The sequence below is a fragment of the Tenrec ecaudatus genome, chromosome 4, assembly GCF_050624435.1.
Source record: "Tenrec ecaudatus isolate mTenEca1 chromosome 4, mTenEca1.hap1, whole genome shotgun sequence".
In the NCBI taxonomy this organism is placed as follows: Eukaryota; Metazoa; Chordata; class Mammalia; order Afrosoricida; family Tenrecidae; genus Tenrec; species Tenrec ecaudatus.
Window position 1 is genome coordinate 178,616,791 of NC_134533.1, and position 24,672 is coordinate 178,641,462.

At 36.4% G+C, this 24,672-nt stretch overlaps 1 protein-coding gene and 1 pseudogene across 1 annotated transcript in view; both read right to left on the reverse strand.

Annotated features, from left to right (window-relative positions):
* The window catches only part of STT3B (STT3 oligosaccharyltransferase complex catalytic subunit B), a 92,816-nt gene that overhangs the window by 19,661 nt on the left and 48,483 nt on the right, over positions 1 to 24,672 (reverse strand). Inside the window, exons 4-7 of the mRNA XM_075547108.1 lie at positions 20,568 to 20,633; positions 18,520 to 18,619; positions 2,230 to 2,328; positions 258 to 404 (exon numbers count right to left, since the gene is read on the reverse strand). Coding sequence (XP_075403223.1) covers positions 258 to 404; positions 2,230 to 2,328; positions 18,520 to 18,619; positions 20,568 to 20,633 — 412 coding nt within the window. The remainder of the gene's footprint in view (positions 1 to 257; positions 405 to 2,229; positions 2,329 to 18,519; positions 18,620 to 20,567; positions 20,634 to 24,672) is intronic.
* On the reverse strand, positions 7,738 to 7,870 carry LOC142447372 (U1 spliceosomal RNA; annotated as a pseudogene).

Genomic DNA, 24,672 nt, shown 5'->3' on the forward strand with positions numbered 1-24,672 from the left:
GTTCATAAAGAAACGGTTATGTCCACTTTGAGGTTATTAAAAGTATATTTATTCAAAACGTATCACATGTATTTTACTCAATATAATAAACTTGATACTCTGATACTCTAAAAAGATATAACTTGTATTAATGCTATTGAGATTTTAGAACTTTTGCTATTTAAAATATTTTTCATAAAGAAAGTTTGATTACTACAATAAATGGAATTTGTATCCTTTTAAAAGTAATGTCGAGATACAATTCACATCTCACATACCTGTGTAAGTAAGATAGATGACACTTAGGAACACAGCACCCGCAGCTAACGATACACCCACAAAGAAAAGGGTCTGGAACTCCTGTTTGGTTAGTCGGTCTCTCAAATACTGCAAGAATGCGTAAGCTTGCAGCAGTGCAAAGACACCTAATAAAGAAGACACACACATGAATAAGCCAACAGAGCATGTCCCCCGATCATTTATGAATGTTCATTCAAAAGAGCTGCTGCTTTTAGATAATTTCACCTAGCCAAGATTCCCCTCGTCAAATGACAGCTAACCGATTTAATGTATCAAAACATTTTATTATACCCTCCCCTGCACCTAATCATTCTCTCCAAACATGCATCTAGTACCATGGACCACCAAAACCAAACCTACCACCATAGAGTCAAGTCCATTTTTATTCACAGTGACCCTACAGAACAGAGTAGACCTGCCCCCAAAGAGCTTCCTCGGCTGTCATTTTTGCAGAAGTAGACTGCCACATCTCACCCACAGTGACTGAAGCTTCCAAAAAGTTGGCTTTCTGGTTACCAGTCCGGTGTTTAAATTAGCCACCATACTAGCTAGGGCTCCTGCCATGGACTACCAGGTGCAAAAAAAAAAAGTAACAACAATAATCCCATTTCAATACCTGAAGCTCTATTTAGCACAATGAATTCTTCCCTTGCCCACACATTTTAATTGGGAAAGGAAGTAATAAAGACGTCATTAGAATAACAGAAATTGCACTGCCAAGGAGCAGTGATTTGATGAGAAAATTCTGACATACAGGCACTGGTTGTAGCAGAGAGATAGGATACGACCTTAATTAAGTAAAATTCCAAATTACCACAAAAGTGAGAAGGCTACACATGCAAAATTTAAGTAGTAACATAGAAAAGTATGTAATTAAAAAGAAGTAAAAATATAAGAAAAAAAAGCATGAAGGGCCTAACTTTAAAATAAGCGGACATTTCAACACACCTGGAATGATTTTTAACTTGTTTTTTAAAAATTTTTTTAAAGGAATTTTTCTTAAAAGCTCATTTAAAAATGTCTAAATAAATGTTAAATTTTGATTTTAAAAATATAACATATGCAGCAAAAAGGTGACTGCGTGGTTGCATAAGCACTGCTTCACATTTGTTCTACATTACCTTTACGCTCAAAATTGAATATGCATTTTTCTATGTTTCACATCACTACTTGAGAAATCGGTAACAAATCAGAAACAAAAAAAGCACTTCAAAAACAACACTTTATATATTTTAATATGTCATATAACAGAGTAAGGCAAACTTCTTTACTTTTGGGGGGACTGGTGAACTGAATAGTCAGAGATAAGGAACTTCATACATAAAGTTACATGCATTTCTATACTTATAGGAAATGTCACCAATAAAACAGCTACCCATAGATTTTCTTTGAATACGACAGAGTTTTATTCACAGATCTCCCATCATCTTATTAATTGTGGTCCAGGTTATTAACAACAAAGTACTGTTTATATAGAGGATAATTACAGAGAATTCTTCCATCAATATAAAAGGTATAGACAGAATATCAGCTAGTGAGCTGTGAAAGACAGAAAAATGGAATGTCCCACCTGAATTGCTGAAATGGAAGGTGCGTGGCAGTAAAGCAGAGATAAGTCTACTGTTCAAACTTTGTTTACACAAAGTTAGCTATTCAATGTTTGCAAGTAGCATAGATTATCCAAAAGAGAATGATTTTACCTTTTATAAAACCAGCGATGGAAAAAAGAAAACAAAAAAAACTAGCAATGGTTGAGTATATACACATTTTTGTCGGGGGGAAAAAAATTCAAACTCTTTTATAGATACTCATTTTTAAAGCGGTGGTGCTTTAGACTCTTTCTGACAAAAGTTAAAACTAAAATAAAACACATTCAGGTTTTTTTGAAGATTGCCCAACTACATATTTACATATTCTTTAGAAGATGGAAAATGAGTATTTTTTGCATACCTGCAGCTGCCATGTGTTCACTTGTTCTGATTGGTTGGAATCCCACAAAGGGTATCTGCATGGACAATATTAAGCCCACAATGTAGAAAGTACTATATGCTATAAAGACAAAATAGGAAACAAGGACAATTTATTACTACCATTATGTATTCAAAACATAAAATATACACATGAATTGTGTTCTTTTTTAACTAAAGTTTTAATCAAATTCATTTTAAGCATCTTGAAATGACGGTTCTATTTAGTACTTATTTAATTATCAATCATATATTATAAATCACACAGATTCTACTTGAGTTTTAATTACTTGATTTTGCAGAAAGTCATATTTGCATTCCTTCTCCAAATAAAATTGTTTGAATCCACTCATTAATAATAATTGATTAGATCTAAGAAGACACATCACATGTACATGAAACAAACACCATTCCCATTGGCATCAAAGCAAAATATGCATAAGCTAGTGAATATTTATCATCAGAATATATAAATAGCTGCTATTTTCTGAGTTCTCTAATACATCATACTCTTTTTATAGTCTCACAATAATCTTTGCACACACAGAAACACCTAGGAGTAAAAAAATATTAAATTCTATGACCGGTTAAATTTTTTTATCATACAAGAAAATGATTGCATAGATACAAAACCAAAAAGCAAAGACTAGTTACTGAGTTTAGGTTCTAATGTAGGAAACTTGCTCCCAACATTGAGTATACTTTAGTATTTTCAGCATATGTTCATCTAAAATGTATAGGCAAATATGGGAGGGGTTACAATTTAAAGACTAAGAATTTCTTAGCATCACAATTTCTCAGAAATCATAATTAAAAATTAACTAGGAATACAGCTAAAACCCCTTGAAATAAATGAATGTGAAAATTATTACATTTATAAAATTTATCTATACCTTTTACGAAACATTTGATAGAGATCAGAAAATAAGTGAAATCTAGTAAAATATACTAGAGCTTTTATTTAAAAATAGCAAACTGTTCTATTTCCCCCTTCACACTGCTTGCATAGGAAAGAATGTTTATTTGCTTTAAAGAAAACACCACCACATCTATAGAACGTAAATTATGGGGTATGAGCTAAAATATTAAGCTGCTTCCCCAGTTGACTAACAAGTGATAACTAAAGACAGTAAAAATAACAGGAAGCGCAAGTAAATTGAACAGGGAAGACACAAGTATGTGAATAAGTTTCCAAAGGCCCAAAGCCAATACAATGAATTATTCAAACTCAAAAGTAGTGAGAGCCCTGGGAGCAATGGTTGGGATCAGAGTTGGTCAGGAGGGTTGGATGGTGGAGGCATGTCTGAACACTACTACCTCACAGGACTGGGGTTTAGTTTGATTCTTCTGCCACTTATAAAACCAGAGGAAGTAGGATGTGGCCTCCTACATCACTTTTCTATTTCAGAAGCCTCTATTAACACAAAATAAAGCTAAAACAAACATACACTTATTACATTTACTTTTGAAATGGCCTCTATCTAAATCAGCCTCAGTTATACCAAAGACACAAATCTGACAAATGTTATGTCTGCAATAAGCCAAAGATCACCATTTTCTTTTCTGTATTTAAGTTTTCACTATTTTACTTAATTTTTTGGATCGTTGATCCTGAGATGTTTACATAAGGTGATACACGTTCTATCTCATTGTATCCTCTAACAGATAAAACCAGCGTCTCAGTACAAAATTGTGTTTAGGTGATATAAAATGTCAAACTTCACAAACTCGTCTTATTCTCATCCTTCTTAAATTTGTAAAATCATATATATACATATTCCATTTAAATCCAAATTTAAAATCCACATGTAAAATATAGGAAATAAGAATTATATACACACTGGAGTAAAAGTAGTGGAGTAGCCCTTAATCTTAATATAAACCCCAATATACACTGCAAAAATAAGCCTTTTTCTGGACTACAGCATCAAATGGTGTGGTAAAATTACACGTTTATTCATTCCAATGCTAACTATATATTACTATGGTCAAGACAGTCTAAATATAGAAAATCCCTTTCAGATCAATCCTACCAAAAATAAGATAAATCCTACCACCCTCTAACACAGTGGTTCTCCACCTTCCTAATGCTGCGACCCTGTGAAAGGGTCATTCAACCCCCCAATGGGATCACGACCCACAGGTTGAGAACCGCTGCTCTAGGAGCTGAATAACTAGTTGGGAAAATCAAGAGAATGTATACAAATAACCAAAACATATAAAAGCAGCAAGCACATGTGACATCCAACCAATTAAAACAAACAAACAAACAAAAAGTACCACATAGCTCTGTATGAGGGAGCAATCTCCATCTCTTCCTGGCATGGACAAAATAGCCAAGAAGGCCTGTATTGCTACCTGCTTTCCAATGTTGCCAGGAAGCCTCAAAGCCACAAACTCAGTTAACAATAACTTCTTAGAAATTCTCTAGGAAACCTGGCCAAATTATCGTCTACCTCTATCACACTTTCTATATATCTATGTTAAGTACTGTTCTTACTCTTTAAACCAAGAACACAAAAGGCATCCCCCATCAAAGTGGTGAGTTCTGAAAGAATTCACACCCTCAGGAATGTTATAAATCATTCATTACATCATGAAAACGTTACCACACTGCCATCCTGTGGAAGCACAATTACTGGCCTTCATTGCTGCTGATCATACTTCCAATGTGTAAGAATTCCAGAAAAATCACCATTAGAAATATATAAACACGGTCCTATGTACTATTTTACCAATTTTTAACCAGAGAAAATCACTTTGATTCAGGACAAATAGTAATCTTCTCAACAGAACCTTTCCAAATTACTTAGAACCCAAGCGTTTAAAACGAGACAGATTTGTACACAGTAGAAATAAAACATTGCCTTTGCCTTAATGCATTCAACCGAGCATCTATAAAATGCAAGGTCATTTCAAGTTCCATGTGAATGCTAGGTTTTGAAAAAGTTCCTGTTGTTTCCCAGACTTAGAACTTTGAGTACCTTCTCTTGGACGAAACATTAACACTTACATTGGCAATACTTTTTATACATTAAAATTACTATTGTACTTCCTTTTACTTAAATGCAATACTATGTTCCCGTTAATTTTGATCCCCATTGAATCTCACTGGCATTAAAAGGTTGCATTTTATCTCATCTTAATGGAAATGGTTGACAAAACTCTCCTGTCATCTACCTTCTCTCTTTCAAAAAGAAAAAGTATTAACCAAGAAAATCAGCATGAAAATACACTCTTCACAGAAGAGGTATGGTAGATATTTAAAATCAAACATTATCCAGTGTACAAGAGGAACATTAGATGCATTTGCACCTACTTAGACTTTAGGTGTTACAGAATTCTGATGACTTTCTTTCATAGCTAAGTCAGCCTCCAACTTGGAGGAAAAAATTCTGCATTTAAATGGTCATTACATAGCTAAGTAAAAAGCTAGCTAGATGACTGACATTGAGTCAGCTCATGGTACCCTGGGACACTATGATCACAGCACGGCTATGAAAAAGGACACTAAAATTAGCTGCAACTATGTTTTTATGTATACATGGTTTCTGCCAACCCAAAGAATCAGCATAGCATGCTTATGAAAATACCTGGCAGGGAGAGGGAATGATTGACAAAAGACAGGCAACACAAACATTATTTGCATAAATGCCAGGTATTACCAATTTTGCTGTATTATTGATAAAGCTAGAGACGTGAGTGAAGAACTAAGATGTTTACATGGATGAAATTTTATATTTAAGAAAAAAATGATTCTGCTTGATCAGCAGAAATATTTAATTAATTTTAAAAGGCAAGCGTTATGGGAAAAAATAATTTTTCCAAGTATGCTGCTTATTGTCAATTATGTTGGGAATGAGCCACAGAGTTAATATTTTATAAGCCCGGATTGTTAAAGCATTGAGAATTTGTTTAAAATACTCAAGTAGAAAGACATTTATAATCACAAGATTTTAAAATAGCAACTATATCTTATATTGATAGCAAAATGAAGTGCAAAGTTTTTTAAATCTAAAAGAAAAACATTTGGGCTTGCTTTATCTAATATGCCAGGAAGTAGTAATGGAACAAAAATCGGCAAAAGTATTTCATTCATAAACCAAGAGAGTGAAACAAGCACAAAATAAAAAGGAGTTTAAACAACACTGCACCACAAATCATGTTCTGACCAAACAAGCTAACGATTTGTTTAGGTCTTTCCTAACACATCCTTTTCTTAATGTTGGCAACTACTTTAAATTGGCTTCTAAATTTACTGACCACTAGGAATCCATTAATTTCTCCACAAAAGCAAATCTTTTTAACTATGAAACAGCTAACAGCTCTCAATAAGAGCAAACCCTTAAAGAAAATTTTACTTAGGTCTAGCCTTCTGAATTAAAAGCCTTTTGACCAAACCAATGGATTATTATAAAATCAACCATTAGAGACCCTACCTAATACAGGTGGCAGAAGCAATAGCATGTCTCGTCTTCAAGTATATACCTGAATTAACTCCTATCCCAATAGCCTTTAACAAACCCTCTGACAAAGCTTTTGTAATCCAGTGTTAGGAACGCCTTTACTACCTAAAAGGCATACTTAGGATACTTATCTGCAATATTCACTTTATATGATTAACAGTGCAACCACTGCCTAAATAAAAAAACAAAAACAAACCAAGACCATTTGCCTGTATGCTCTTGGCTCATGTATCCTGAAGGTGCAATACATAGGAAAGGCTAGAGTACTACTGATAAATTTAACATTCTAGAGTGGTAATATCATACTTATTTAATCCCTGCAAATAATGTATTTCGTCCATAGGTTCTAAGGGTACTTTCTTGTTTTGGAGAACTATCAGCCACAAAAAAAGTTGTACATCCCTTTATTGTTTTCAGTATTTTAGAGCCAAACCATTAAACTTATTTTACTGAATTCCATTATAAACACTGGCGTGTAACACCAAATATTATGTGGTCCTGGAATTTGACTAGGCTGCTGCCGCCAAATTGATTCTGACTCAAGGTGAGCTCGTGTGTGTGTAGAGTAGACTGGCTCCATGGGGTCTTTAAGGTTGTGACCTTTGAGAATGGAACACAATGCTTATCTTCTTCCTAAGGCTCTCTGATAGGTTTGAACCTAACACTTAACTCTTCGTACCACACCCCAGGGATACTGAATGTACAATTAAAACACAGAAACAAAAACCACATACATGCTTCAGGATAAATTTTACATTATTGTATAACATTCACACAAATCTTATATTATGTGTTACTTAGGATCAGACAGTCATGTGTTATATAAGATAAAATTTGTGTAGTTATGAGTTAACTTCATACCATTGTGGGTCATCTGCTAAACACTGAACTTATTCAGTATACAGAAATTTACTAATTATTTTCTTGACCCTGAAAGTGTTTACTATATTCTTTTTTTTAATGTTAAACAAAAGTTGCTATCTAACAGTTTTTTTCCTATAATTTTTTTTTCTTTTAAAAAATTGCAGGGGAAAGCTCAAAGCTTTCCCCCGCATTTGGGGAAATCGCAGGGGTCAGCACATCTGGAGTGCGGTGGGTGAGCCTCACCCTGGGAAAACCACCTTCCTGATCAAGGTGTCTCCCCTGCCAGGTACGTATGCTAGCTAACAGTTTTTAAACAGGTTCTGTCATGTATAATCCTGCGTGTCATTACACTAGGCAAGGAAACTGATGTTTAGCATTTCTATTCCATGAAATGTTAATAGCAATTTAAAAGGCTTCTCTGTAGTAGGAAAATATTAACTTTTACATTGCTCTTTGAATTCTGAACTTTACAGCTCTCATTTGAGAAAGAAATTTTAGTTTGTTCCACCATGACTTTTTCATACTTGAGTTCTCACTGATTTACTGAGAAAAACAGGATAATTTAAATTACGCTGTAAGCAGTACAAGTTATGTGGAAGACCGGAAATGTTCCTTTTTTTCTATCTTACTAATTAATCCATGTTTCTGCCTCAGTCAACTGCTTCTACTCCTTGTTATTTCACAATAATCCTAACCCCTCTTCCCAGACGAGCAACTTCCGAAAGCCCTGACATGGGCTATGGCTGGAACTGTGTATTCATATAGATAATAAGGAGCAAACAACAGACATGGTATTTAGCTTGACCTATTAAAAGTCCCTGGGAGGTGTCATGATTAACATGCTCAGCTGCTAATTGAAAGGCTAGGAGTTTGCATTGCACCCAGAGGCACTTCAGAAGAAAGGCGTGGCACCTGAAAATGAGCCATTAAACTTTTATGGAGCACAGCTCTACACTGACACAAATGGGGTCCAGTATGAATTGGTTTTAACTCAAAGACAACTGGACTATTACTGTGTGTTGGTGAGTCATTTCTGACCCATAGCAACCCTATGGGGCAAAGCTCAACTGCCCTGTAGTGTTTTCTAGACTTGATGGCACCTAAAACTCTTTACAGGCACAGATCGTTACATCTTTTCACTCCATTAGCCATCCCATGCTAAACATAACCACCTACCTTTGTGTAACAACCGAATGCCTAATCATTGCGACACCAAGGCTTCTTGTGCTAATTATTAACCTTTTAGTAAACACAAGGCAGCCATTTTTATTTGATGTCCTAAAAATCAAAACCGTAATATTTTTCAAGCAACACTACCAAAACAAAGACTATTAATAACATATATTTTAAAAATTAGATTTAGGGATATCCTTCCCTTGTTTAAATAGCTGTTTCCCCTGAGCCCCTCTTAGATTTAATCTACTAAAACCATATACAGCAAAACCTGTCAAGGTGTGTAATGTGGAAACCTGTCAGAGAAGGCAAATTCAAATATTTCCCACTAAAGCGAGCAATAGAAAGTGGTAAAGGCAGAAAAGCTGCAAGACCTGGGGGTGGGGGTGAGTCCTGTCAAGTTCCAGTTTTAAATTAAAAAACTGCTGTAGTATTAATACATTTGGAACCAAAGAGGTATGAAATAGCGTGTATGATGTACATATCTATGTATGAATGCAGAAAATGATGAATGGCACTAAATCCTAAAAGGGTTGTAAGTGATCGACACGTGAAAGAAAAGGAAGATTTAACATCAAGAAATATAAGTATGAAGTACATTAGTGGCCTAAAATATTGGAAAAAACAGACCTGTTACTCCATTATTTCTTTCAAACACCCAGAAATGATGAAGTAAAAGGGCTGAACGGAAAATTTCAAAAACAACTTGAGAAGGAAAAGCAAAAAAATCATGACGAAATGTGCAAAGACCTAGAGTTAGAAAACCAGACGACAGGAACATGCTCAGCATACCTGAAGGTCAAAAAATGAACAAAACAAGTTTCAATTTTCACACTGCAATAGCGAAGGATTCTACAAGCAAACACTGAACAAAGTAGGAAGCAATAAAAGATGACAAAGGGAATACTCATCATACAAAAAGGAACAGGTCAATTCAACCATTTCGAGGTACCACACGATTCAGAACTGATGGCACTGAAAGAAGAGGCCTAGCTGAAATGAAAAACAAGGTTCCCAGGACTGAAAGAACACTGAGGCGGTCCTAGAAGCACTCATTAGTAGATGCCAAGCAATTTGGAAGACAGCTAACCTGGAAGCTACCAGCTGGAAGAGATCCATATTTGTGCCCCTTCCAAAAAAAAAAAGAAAAAAAGGTGACCGAACAGAATGTAGGAATTGTTGAACAGTATCATTAATATCACATGTAAGTAAAATGTTGCTGAAAATAATTTGAAAATAGATGCAGCCGTACATTGACAGGAGCTGCCAGAAAGTCAAGCTGGATTCAGAAGATGTGCCTCGTGGTATATCATTGTTGACTTCAGATGGAGCTTGTCTGAAAGCAGAGAACATCAGAAAGATGTTTACTTGTATTTTATTGACTACGCAAAGGCATTTGACTGTGTGGATACCAACTATGGGTAACATTGAGAAGAACGGGTTATTCCAGAATACTTCATTATGCTTATGCGAAACCTGTACACAGACCCAAGAGGCAGTCATTAAACAAAAACACAGAATACAGTATAGTTTAAAATCAGGAAAGGTGTGAGATCAGGGTTCTCTCCTTACACTCTACTTATTTATTGGCTCCGCAAGCAGCAGTCGAGTAGTCAAAAATGATGTATTACAATGGACAAATGTGCCACACAAGACCGGCACTGAAGTGTTAGAGGACAGAAGTCACTTTGAGGACCCAAGTCACATTGTACAGTCAGTGGTCTCATGTATGTGAAAGCTGGATAATGACTAATGGAGACTGGGAAATAACATGCATTTGAATTATGGGGCTGGTGTACGATACTAAATATGTATACCACAGACTGCTAGAACAATGAAACAATTTGTCTTGGAGGAAGTACAGTTCTTAGAAGCAAAGATAGTGACACTCCATTTCACATACTTTGGACATATTGTCAGGCAAGACCAGCCCGTGTAAAAGGATTTTCATGCTTCGCAAAGGATCAGTGAAAGAGAGTAAGACCTTCCACAAAGGGACTGAGAGAGGTGCTGTACTAGGTTCAAACCCAACAATAATCTTGAAGATGGTCCAGGATTAAGAGTTGGAGGCAACTTTACAGCATCTAACAGCAACAGAACGAACCATTACAACAATTAAAAGTGGCTACTTCTGAGGATAAGAATTTGAGTACGTATTTAAAACTGCTCAAAAGAATTAACACCAAGCCTTCTCAAACAGTTCCAAAAATCAGAGTGTGTGTATTTCTTAAATTATTCTAGAAGGTCAGCAATCCCTTGACAGTGAAGCTAGACAGAGAACCAAACCGGAAACTCAAAACTCATTGCCAAAAGTCAATCCCATCTCATAGCGATCGTATATGATAGGCTAAAATTATCCCTGTGGGTTTCCGGGGCTGTAACTCTCTCTGGGAATAGGAAGTCTCATTTTTCTCCCACAGAGGAAGTTATAGTCCTTATGAATGTAAAAGCAAGCTTTGTCAATGAAATACAAGCAAATGGAATGTGACAGCATACTAACTGAAAGTATTGTGTGCTGTGATCAAGCAGGGTTTATCGCAAGAATGCAAGGGTGGCTCAACCTAAGAAAATTCAGTCAGTTTAATACAACCATTAAGACTATCATGCCGAAAAGGAATCTGACAAATTCCAATTATCCTTTTATAACAAAAAACACCCAAGCTAGGAATAGAAGAAACATTACTCAATATGATAAAGCTCACGGTTAACATCATATATATGTCAAGGGTGAATGACTATTAAGCGTGAATCCTAACACTGGAAACAGGACAGGATGCCCACTTTCACCAGTGCTAGTCATCACTGTGCGGAACATTCTATACAAAGCAATTGGGAATGAAAATAAAACATATCAAAATTAGAAAGAGGTAAAACTTTTCTTCTTTATGGATAATATGGTCCAATTTATATAGAAAACCCCCAAAGTATGTAAGAAAGCCACTCAAGCTAAAAAGCTAATTTAGCAAAGATATAGAGTACTGCAATCAACACATTAAAGTTTATACCAGCAATGTACAATCTGGAATAGAAAATTTTAAATCATGTCATTTACATTAGTATCTAAAAGATTAAAATAATTAGAATTAACCAGGGAGGCAAAAGAATTGTACAAAGAAAACTACAAAATATTGCTGAAAGAAACTACTGACCTAAGTAAACAAGATTCCATATCAAACTACTGTGGTATTTGCATAAAGATAAGCACATAGACCAATGAGACAGAAGTGAGAGCACAAAAATAAGGCCAAATACTGACAGCCAACTGATTTTCAACAAGGGCGCCACTTATAATCAATGGGGAAAGAAGCGTCTTTTCAACCAGTAGTGGTAGGCAAATGAACTCCCACATCCAAAATAAACTGGACTCCATGGGACATACAGGAGGTAACACAAAATGGATCACCCACATCAACAGGTCAGGACTTCAAAAATTTTTAATTCAATTTTCCGCCAACTTTTTAAAGTGTTATCATATGAGAGCTAAAACTATAAAACAACAATGGACAAAGTCTGTATGACTTGGATTTGGCATGAAGCAAAGTACCAGAAACAACAAAGGAGACATATAAAAATTTTAATTTGTGCATCAAAGGATATTACCAGGAAAGTAAGAAGACAACGTATAGACCTGGAGAAAATATCTGCAAATCATAAATCTGGATTGGAATGATTTAATATGTAGAACATATAAAAAACCTACAGCCATACAACAAAATTTTAAAATGGACAAAGGCTTGAAATTGTGTTTTCTTCAAAGAAAATACACTAATGACCTATGAGCACAAAAAAGTTGCTAAACCATCATGAATCATTATTCACTGCTATTGAGCCAATTCCAACTCATAGTGACACTGCAGAACATGGAAGAACTATCCAGGTGGGGGTCTCTGACCGGAACCCTTCACAGGAATAGTAAGCATGTCATCGTTCTTCCCCAGAGAGGCTGGTGGTTTTGAAGTGCTGGCCTTACTGTGCTTAGGAAGGCCCTACACCACCAGGGCGCCTATTCATTAATCATTGGGGAAAAGTAGATCAAAACCACAAATATACCAATTCACAATCATTTGCGGCGGATGTCAGAAAAGCTAGAAAATACCAAATCTTTGTGAGATGTGGATAAACTGGAAATCTTTTTTTGCAATGGTTCAGCTGCTAAGGAAAAGTTTGCAATTCTTAAAAAGGTTAAACACACAAAACTCTTGTATGACCCAGCAAGTTCACTCCTAGGTACGTGACCCAAAGAACTGAAACAGGGACTCAAACAGACACACTAGTCTCCATTTATTGCAAAATTATTCATAAAAGCCATAAATGAGCACCACGCGCATGCCTGTTTGTCACATAATAGTATGCAAACTTGTTTTCACTTTGAAACAATTGAACAAACCCCTCTAACAACAATCTTCATCACAATTACCTTCACTTACTGCTTAGGCAGCTTTGAAATCATTGCCAAGGCTTGTCTTTTTCTTGCACTCAGGTGAGGGTAACCAAGAAGCAAGCATTTAACTACAAATTTGGCTTAAGGACCAACATAGGAACTGATCACCTTTCTAACACAAGACTGCCTTTCTCATACACATAATGGAACATTACTCAGACATAAGGAGAAATACAGTTCTGATATATGCTAAGACAAGGATGAATTTTGTAAGCATTAACACTAGATTTATGAACCTTCTTATATATCTGTCTGTAAGGCCACATGTCAAATTGACACGTGGACAGATACCACACATTTTCTTTAAAAAGCAACTTAATTATACACTATTAGCTTATATAAATTTATAGTATTTAACAGTACAGAGGTAAGATACTGGGTTCAACATGTCATAAGGGTTGCTTAAGTTGGTCAGTATGACAATCTCTGCTGCATTGTCTGTCTTTACCTGTGATGCTTACTTTCTAAGAACTTTTTGACTATGTTTACATTTATTACAGAAGTAATGCTTCCATGGAATTACACAGATTTACTGGGATTAATACTCAATTTACACTCAGGTTAAATTGATAATGTAACTGTAGAGGTAAGGTTGAACACAGAACATTTTGAGACTAGAATATTTAGAAGAAAACAAATTTGGGGATATATTTGCCTCAGATAAAAGTCTGCATAAATGGTAGGAGGTAAATGTAAATGGTTTCTGTAATTTTCATTGAGGAAATCGAGATGTGTCAAAATGACACATCAGGACAATGTATAACTTCAATTCTATTCATTATCTGGAATAAGTACATTTACAAAGTTGGAAAGTAGATTAGAAGTTATCAGGGGCCAAGAAAGGGGAGGATGGAAAGTAGTCGCTTACTGTTTGGGAGGAGGATAAGGTTTTGGATCTGAATGAAGGCTGAACAAGTGCATGTAATTAATGCCACTGAACTGTACACTTTAAGATGGTTCTATATAGTTCACCACAATAAAACGAAGAAGAAAATGCTGGCGCCATTGAGTTATCTCATTCCCCATCCCTAAAACTTAAGCTGCCCTAAAACTTAGTTTCTTTGAAACAAAACAAAGAACCATCTCTAGTTTTGTATTAGGTTTTATCTCCCAGTAGTCTTTAATAGCTCCTGAAACATAATAACCCCAGCCTCTGGAACTCTGGTCTCTTCTGGTTATTTTCTCTAACTTTAACATTGTCAGAAGCAAACTCTTAAGGAGCACTTTGTGCTACTCTTGCTAAAAGCAACTATAATAATATTAGATCACTTTATCATCACAGCTTACTCTTACAGGTAGGAAGTGTTCCTATCTCCGCTAGACCTTAGAACAGTTAAGCATAAAGTAGCATTTTATTCAATGTTACAAAGTTAGTAAAGTGACCAGACTTGACATCAAATCCTGGTAGTTTGGCTCTGTTCTATCCCTGACGAGGGGGGATAGGGGAAAAAGAAAAAAAAAAAAAGAGTGAAGCACACCCTGGCTCACCATGCCTTAAGGACAATGTTCCTGTTCAGAACAGCAATGCACAGAGATGACCACAGGGCTGGTCCTGTGACCATGGGACACACGGCGGGAATTGTGCCTGCCATGAGCTCACTATGCCGAAGCCAGCCTCTGGGGGCATGCAGCAGAACAGTGGGGGGAGCAGAGCAATGAAGTTCCCAGGGATAGAGCATGGCACCCCATCAGACTCAACTGGAAAGCACCCGTGAAGGACAACGAATAGACCCTGAACTATTTATACATTTGTGAGTGTGTTGTTGTTGTAGCCATTGCTGCTTCGTTGTACTCAGTCTTGTGATGGTACATAGTATATGTCTACCTGGAAGGGATAGGCGGGATAAACAAGCCAGAAGAGACAATGGGATGACAATTCCGGGGGCACATGGAGTAGGGGAGGCGGGGGAAAGGAAGTGGGTGTTAACAAAACCAAGGACAAGGGAACAACACGTAATCAAAAATCAGTGGCAAGGAGGGTATAGGAGGACAGGCAAGGCTGGATCAACGGCAATGTAACCGAGAGGAATTCCTGAAACCCAAATGAAGGCTGAACATGATACTGTGACAAGAGGAAAGTACAAAGAAATAAGAGGAAAGAACTAGGAGGCAAAGGGTAGTCATAGAGATTTAAATATAGGCATATAAAGATGTAAATATATTTATGTATTATGAGGGGGAAACATCTATAGACATATATTTATAGGTTGAGTATTAAGAAAACAGATGGACCGTGGGCCCCTGCTCAAGTACTCCTTCAACACAAGAACACTTTGCTCTAACAATTCAGCAGACTGAGATGCTCACCTTCCTGGCATGATAGCTGAAGACAATGGATGCACAAGTAAATGTGGTGTAGAAAGCTGATGGTACCCGGCTACCAAAAGATATAACATCTGAAGTTTCAAAGACCAGAAGATAAACAAGGAGCCATCTAGATGAGAAACAACAAAAGCCATCTAGAAGAAGCACACTAGCCTGTCAAAACTCGATCACTGAGGACAAAGTGGGTGCATAAGCAAAAGTGGTGAAGAAAGCTGATGGTGCCCAGCTATCATGATATAGCATTTGGGGTCTTAGAGGCTTGAAGATAAACAGGTGGCCATCTAACTAAAAAACAACAAAGCCCACATGGAAGAAGCACACCAGCCTACCCCAACATGAACACTGAAGACAAAGCAGGTGCATAGGCAAATGCGGTGAAGAAAGCTGGCAGTGCCTGTCTGTCAAAATATATAGGATCTGGGGTCCTACAGGCTGGAAGATAAACAAGGGGCCATCTAACTGAGAAACAACAAAACCCACATGGAAGAAGCACAGCAGCCTGTGAGACCACAAGGCATTGAAGGGACCAGGTATGAGGCATCAAAGACCCCCCCAAAAAAACAAATCAGCATTGTGAATGAGGGGAAGTACAGAGTGGGGACCCAGGGCTCATCTGTAGGAAATTGGACATCCCCTTGCAGAAGGGATGTGGGAAGGAGATGAGCCAGTCATGGGGCAGTGTAGCAACAATGAAATATGCAATTTCCCTCTAGTTCTTGAATACTTCTTCCCCGCACTATCATGATGCCAAGTCTACCTTACATATCTGGCTGGACCGGAGGATGTTCACTGGCACAGATAGGAACTGGAAACACAGGGAATCCAGGACAGATGAACCTCTCAGGACCAGTGGTGAGAGTGGCGACATCGGGACGGTGGAGGGACGGTGAAGGAGAATGGGGTAACAGATGACATGGCCTACATATAACCTCCTCCCGGAGGGATGGACAGCGAAGAAGTAGGTGAGGGAGACGTTGGATGGTGTGAGATATGACAAAACAATAATTTATAAATTATCATGGGTTGAGGGGAGTGGGGAGGGAGGGGGGAAAATGAGCTGATGCCAAAGGTTCAAGTAGAAAGCAGGTATTTAGAGAATGATGATGGCAACATATGTACAAACGTGCTGGACACAATTGATGTATGTAAGGATTCTGATAAGAGTTGTATGAGCCCCTAATAAAAATGATTAAAAAAAATAAAAATAAATAAAATGGGGATAGTAACAGTGTTATTATGAGTCATAGTCTCAGAGGACACCAAAGCTAACTGGAATAAACAGTTCACAAAGACAATATTTTATATCCTACTCTGGTAAGTAGAGATTGGGGTCTCTGAGAGACAAAAGCAACTATCTGTGGTGCTCCTACTGGTCTCACCCCATCCAGAGGAAAGGATGATGGAAAGTCACCCTTGCGTCAGAACATCAACCATTTAAGATAAAAAAGGCAGCATAGAATGATGAGGGCTATCAGTGTGTAAATAGGCTTGGGGGAAAAAAGGGAGCCTACATCCAAGATCAAGTACAGAAAGGTAAGAAAGGAGAGAGGAAACAGGAAATACAGAAGTGGGATACCTAATGATACACTGACGGGATTACAATGGATGAGTTAAACAAAATGTGTATGAACTGTCAAATGTAAAAGTGACCGCCTCCTGCGTAAACCATCTAATTGATTTCAAAGTTTTTAAAATAGGGAAACTACTTGAGTTAAATACATGTAAAACACTAAAGAAGTTGTGGTACATATTAAGTTGGTATATTACTGCAGTCATGATGACTAAAATGCTTATAAATGTTAACGGATATACAATTTAAAAAATTTTTGAATTGAAATAACATATATTCATAATTCATACATTCACTGTAAAAGTCACTCTTTTTAACGTCCATGTCAGAGATTTCTAGTTTATTACAATAATGTACAACTATCACTAACTCAAAAAACATATTTCATCAACCTAAAAAGAAATTATGAGTCTATTAGTAGCCATTTCCCATTTCTTTCTCTCCTACTTCCTCTCCAACTCCATGGCAACCACTAATGTCCTTTCTTGTCTCTACGGATTTCACTATTTTGACCCTCTCATATATACACTAATAAGTGGCCTTTTAGTTTAGTTTCTTTCAATTACCATAATGGTTTCAAGATTCATCCATGTTATAGTATGTACTAGCACTTCAATCCTTTTTATGACTAATATTCCACTTTATGGCTATACTACAATTTGTTTATTCACTCATCACTAGATGGAGATCAGTCTGCTTCATTTTTTTAACTACTATGAAAAATGTACTATGAACATTTATGTACAAGTTTATGTGTGAACATACTATTTTCTGTTCTCTTGGGAGAAAATAATTAAGAGTGGAATCACTGGATCAAAAGGTCGATAACTCTACTTATAACTCTCTGAGGAAATGCTGAAGTATTTGGCAAAGCTTCTATACTTACAAAAATGAACTATCATTCAACACCTTTTATCTTTATGCTATGGCTTTTTGATAACACTATAATAGAACTGGTATTTACAATTTCTCTAATTCAACAAAAGCTAGTCTCTATTATAGAAAATGAGCTAAAGTAAGGCGACATCACTAAACATCCAAAAAATTGTGCTAAAACCTAGACAGAAAATAAAGTTTTCTAAAGAAAAGAGAGAATTATTTTATTTTTGAGATATGCAAAACAGGGTTTTCATAAATTTTTCAAAATGTTTGAGAATGTTTAGCCACTTAGGGTGATGAAGCTTAATTGGAATGACATGTACAATACAAAAGATGTGAGTTTCATAACAAGTGACCGTTTCAAAAGAGGGAAAATGATGGACAAACACTAAACCAAGACTAATTTCTAAAACAAAGTAAAAACTCATCAAGAAGCAAAATAAAGACAGCTGTTTTTACCATTTCATATGTAATATTGGCTATACAAAATTATTTGTGAATGAAAAGAATGTATATAAAACACCTCTTTAAAATGTTAGATGTCAAACTACTCACCTATATAGACTCTTCTGCTGTATCTCTGCATCAGTAACAACACAAATACATGCAGTGGGATAAGGTTGATGATGAACACATAACCACCCCAAGCAGAAACCTGTGGGGGAAAAAACAAACAAACTAGGGTAAATAGTTTATATTTTTATAGTTAAGATTTTCTTGTCATGACAATCAACAGGCAACAAATACAAGACACTAAGAATTTTAGTCATTTTGAGAAATGTTTACATGTAAACTTTAACAGCACTTAACAGCCTAATTATCTTTTATTGAAAATCAACTGAAATAGCAAAATCCTATATATCCATTATTTTCATACACAAAGTAGACATTTTTCAAATGAGATTAATTTATTAAAGTTAAAATATTATAACTTGTGAATTGGCTTATATACACATAAAATATTTTAAATAGAAAAATGGATTTTAAGTCACCTACTTTTTGATTATGTTGCAAGAAAGGTTAGAGAATAAAAACAATGTTAGCATCCAGCAAAAGCTCAACCAAAAGAAATATTCAGATGTGTTCAAGTATAATTTATTTCCTACAAATATGTAACAAAGCAAGATCTAATTTTAATGTTTTCTGGGCTAAAAGTTAGGATAATATTATTTAGTCAAAGTGAAGAAATGCTAGTAGCTAATAAAAGATTAAAAAGAAAATATCCCATTTAAAAAATATCTATTTTTTTGGAGTATTTAATAAAAGACATTAAGGCCTTGCCATTTACAAAGTTCTTGGATGTGATCTGAAAATTAACATGAAAGAATCACTACACCAATAACTTCAAGAAATTTATACATATACTATATTTTAATAAAGCTAATCTTATCTACAATGTTTCAGACTCAAAGATCCAGCTTTTTAAATATACAAGAACATTAATTTACTGTGTTAGTCACATACTATTTCGACAAAAATCAATATTAACCTAATACTCCTCATAGTACGTCTGTCCCCCCGCCCCAAATTTAAGTCTTTTAAGAGGATGGGGTTTGCTATTACTGATATAACTGCACAATATGTGTCCCAGGATATAAAATTTTAAAAAAGATTATGATAATATGGACACATACATTCTTAATCATTTACAAGAAACCACTGACAAAGAATTAGTAATTTTCAGTGTTGGATTACTGTATGTAAGAAAGACAGAAGGAAGAGATAATATGGAATCTAATCGTAAGCAATCTGTTGCAAAAAGTATGCCAGTGATTTACAAGCTAACCTGGAGGAGGTGCTGACTGTCTTGGGTAATGATTCTAAGGAAACCCTAGAATTCTAAAGAATGAGCACTGACTTCAATATGCTACTTTACCTATTTTATCCATTAAAAACACAGATAGCGTGGAAGCAACGGGAAAATAAACTGATGAATACTTGCTGATTTTATGTACAATCTTTTATAATATGTTGCGATTTTATTTCTTTTATTTCTGTCCTATGACCAGTTGGTGGTGAGTCCACTCTGATTCATGGTGCCCCCAGGCCGCCAGCCTTTAAACTAGCAGTCAGGCACACTGACTGTTCTACCAGGTGCTCCTCCTGGTCTATACAAATTCATTTAAAGGGGTTTTCTTCATTATTTTAAGCAACAGAAAAAAGTCTGAACATAGAACACTATTTCTACAACTTTCTCAATCCTTCCAACTCTTTAATCTTTATTTGGGTTACTGTTATTTTCATAACAAATTTTAGTGTATTACTTAAAATTATTTAATTGTTAAGCAATTTGTCTAAAGATCCATTAAAAAGTTACTAACAATACCACGAAAGTTCAACATTTCCAAACGTAGAACCTTTTGTTTCACCTGCTTCAAATATCGTATTTGAAATACTTAATCAGAATCTCCTCAGTAGTGTACACAGGAAACAGGGTGTGGAGAATGGACATATGAAACAAAATCAAAGTCACAAGACTTTAAGAGAAAAGAAGTGGAGAACATGTCCTGGATAAGAAGGGAAGAAGGAAGAGGAAATACTCCATCCAACTGTTGGGACCAACACCTGTTGGCCCTCATGTAGTTTCAAATACGAAACCTTACCATATAGAAATAAGATAAGCAGCAGCACACTGTCCAAAACACTGATCCAGTTTTTACAGATTTTACCTAAAAACAAAAAAAAAAATAAGTAAATAAAGCAGCTGATATGTTTATAAATACGTCTGGAGTTTATTTTTTTTAAAGCTAAATATTTAGTAAACAAACTATAAAAAGCCAAGGTTATTAGAACACTCGCGATAAAATGTTATCTAATGCACCTGAAACACACTACCACAAGGGTCAGATGTTTCTTTTTAGTCTAATTTTCAGGAAAAAGAATCAAATTACAAAAATATACATTTTTCCTTTAACTTTTTGTCTTAAAATGATTATAACCTTAATTAAAGAATCTGTAGGAGTTTCATGATTTAGTAAAAGACACTCATTAAAAATTTGTAAATTATGTTTTCACTGCCCCTTAAGGAAGGCTTATCATTTAAAGACTTATGGTGAAAGTGTGCTAGAAAGCAAAAAGAACCGACATCTCACTAGACATTTGTTCAGAAAGTCTAATCTATAATTTTCTTACAACGGACTATTTTATCATGTAACTCGTATACTTCTATGAACACACATTTTGACATTTTATCACTACTTTTAGAAGTTTGCAGACACAATAAATAAGAGATCAAAATTCCTAAAATAATTACTATAAGGTTTAGTTATCTGTAAGTGAAATCATCAATTTATTTGGACCTAAAGATAATTTCAACCAATGAAAATTAAAAATCAACTAATTTTTATTTCCTTAATAAATTTAATAAATTAAAAATAAAATCTTATATGCTTAAGTGTAAAAAAAGCACATGTTAGCTGCTTCTGAAGAAGAAATTTTAAATTTCAAAAACACAAGGTCCAAACACCGAGGTTAATGGACAGGGTCATCTTTAAAATAATTCAAGGAGGGTCCTAGAAAACAAGATATAAATCCCAATACAATCACTTCTGTTTTAAAAGATCTCTCCATAAACATTCACTAAACTTATGACATCCAGGCAGCTTTAGCCCTGAGACCCAACGTAGGAGTCCTAAATTAAAAATCTTTATGGGAGCAGACCACCCTCTCTTTCTCCTGAGGAACAGGCTGGTGGGTGGAAGTTTACATTTAACAATGTCTTACAAAGCTGTTTTGACCAGGGGCTTATGTAAAGAGCAAATGTTTTGAGAATGATGAGGGCAACGAATGTACAAATGTGCTTTACACAACTCATGTATATATGGATTGTGATAAGAGTTGTATAAGCCCCTAATAAAATGATTAAAAAACAAACATGTCTTTATCTAGACTCTAAAAATGCCCTTTGCCTCCCAGCTCTTCCCTCTATTTCCCTTGACTTTCCTCCTGTCCCACTATCATGCTCCATCCCCACCAGGGTTTCAGCAATTCCTCTTTGTTACATTACCCTTGATCATGCTTAACAGGCCCCCCAGTCTCCTCACCACCAATTTGGTTCACTTGTTCTCTTGTCCCTGGGTTTGTTAACACCACACTTCCTTTCCCCCCACCTCCCCCTCTCCCATGCCACCCTCCCCCATGATAGGTTCCACTGTTTTCTCCTCCAGCCTATCTTATTTAGACAGACCTGTGGAGATAATAACACGCACGAAAACAAGACAGAGCAAAACTAAGCAACAATATACAACAAAACAACAACAAACCAATGGCAAAAAGAAACAAAACACAACAAGATAGAAAAGCTTATAGTTAGTTCAAGGATCGTTTGTTGGCCTTTAGGAGTGTTTTCCAGTCCAGTCTGTTGGGGGCTCCAAAGCCCACCTTCAGCATTCCCTGGGGACCTTGCCGCTCCATTCCCTTGCTGTTCTGTTGCACCCCCTTAGTGTTTTGTCTCCGTGTGGTGGGATCAGATCAGGATCTATGTGCATATATTTATAGGTTTAGTATTAAGGTAGAAGGATATTGGGCCTCCACTCAAGAACTCCCTCAATGCAAGAATACTTTCTTCTATTAAATTGGCATTCTACGATGCTCACCTTCCCGACATAACCGCTGATGACAAAGCGGGTGAATAAGCAAATGTGGTGAAGAAAGTTGATGGTGTCCGGCTATCAAAAGATATAGCGTCTGGAGTCTTAAAGGCTTGAAGGTAAACAAGTGGCCATCTAGCTCAGAAGCAACCAAGCCCACATGGTGCAATCACGAGGCCCCGAAGGGATCAGGTATCAGGTATCATCCAAACAAAAAATCTTACCATAGTGAACGAGGGGGTAGTGAGGAGTGGAGACCCAAAGCCCATTGGTAGGCCAGTGGAGATCCCCTTGCAGAGGTCTCGGGGAGGAGACGAGCCAGATAGGGTACAACATAGCAACGATGAAAAATACAACTTTCCTCTAGTTCCTAAATGCTTCCTCTCCCCACCCCACCCCCACTATCATGATCCCAATTCTACCTTACAAATCCGGCTAGACCAGAGGATGTACACTGGTACAGATGGGAACTGGACACACAGGGAATCCAGGGCGGATGAGTGGAGATACTGGGAGGGGATAGGGAGGGTGGGTTGGAAAGGGGGAACCAATTTCAAGGATCTACATGTGACTTCCTCCCTGGGGAACAGAAAAGTGGGTGAAGGGAGATGTGGGACTGAGCAAGATATGACAAAATAATAATCTATAAATTATCAAGGGTTAATGAGGGAGGGACAAAAAATGAGAACCTGATGCCAGGGGCTTGGGTAGAGAGCGAATGTTTTGAGAATGATGAGGGCAATGAATGTACACATGTGCTTTACACAATTGATGTATGTATGGATTGTGTTGAGTTATATGAGCCCCTAACAAAACGATTAAAAAACAAAAACAACACTGTTTCCAAGTCAAGTCTGTAGTTTTAAATGGGCTCTACTACAACGAGACCATGAAAACAAATTGCAGGGGTTCTCGAATTTTGGGGGGAAAGTACTATAAAACAAACCAACAAAAAACCACAATGAAAAAGAGGGACAAAAACAAAGAAAAGTCCATTCCAAGTTTCCAGGACTTAAAAATATGTGGCGAGTTGACTTCCTTTAGACTAGTGGAAGTCTGCTTTGAATCCAGTGTCAGAGTGTATGGTTCCCCTCCTCTCTAAAATATAACCACTCCTCCCTAATTTTGAAAAGAAAAGTTAAAGATTACCTTTAACCTGGAGAATATAACGTAGAGGTGCAGGGCGTTGCTGACATAATAAAATGTTCCAAAGTTTAAGTGAAAAGTTTCCACCAGGGCACATTAAAGATTATTCCTATTTTATCTACCTTGAGAGAACAGAAGACTAAGAACTACATGGCTTTGCCCAAACTGTTTCCATAAGACAGAGAAAAGGAACGGATATTTTAAAGTGGTAGGGCAGGTATGTTCCAAACAGCCTAAATGTAAATGGTAAGACTGAAAGAAATCGTGTTTGCAGACAGTGAGATGGGCACAGCCAAAAACAACCCCAAGGACGAGGAAAGCAAAGTTCCATCCACTGCCAGCCAGTTGATTCCAACTCCTAGGGATCCTCCCACAACTGTAAAGTTCTTGTAACTTTTTTATTGGTATAGAATTCACACAGCATACAATTTAATCATTTAATCATATTAGGGAGTTAGCATATCATCAGCACAATTTCAGAACACTTTCTTCTGATACTCGAAAATAACTTTCCATTTACTCATAACCTCCCCTGCTATGCCCCTAAATAATTATTAATCCAGGTACTGTCTCTATGTACCTATCTGAATTTCATAGGCAGAAAATCGTTATCACACACACACACACACACACACACACACACACACACACACACACACACACACACACACACACACACACAATGATGAAACAGAAAACCTCAATCAAAAAGCAGAAAATATTAAAAACGGAAACAATTTTAAAAGGAAAATACAAATGATAGAGGGTTACACTTTAACCCAAGGGCATCTGCCACCATCCACTTTACAATGATCTATGTCTGATAGCAGTGCATTCACCAGTTTAATCCATGAGGGGACTCTGCAAAGGGATTCTGAGTGTCCACTGTCATGCATAGCCTTCTGCAAACCCAGTGTTCACGATTTAAGCTCTGATATCAGGACTGTAACTCTTTACAGGAGCAGACAGCCAT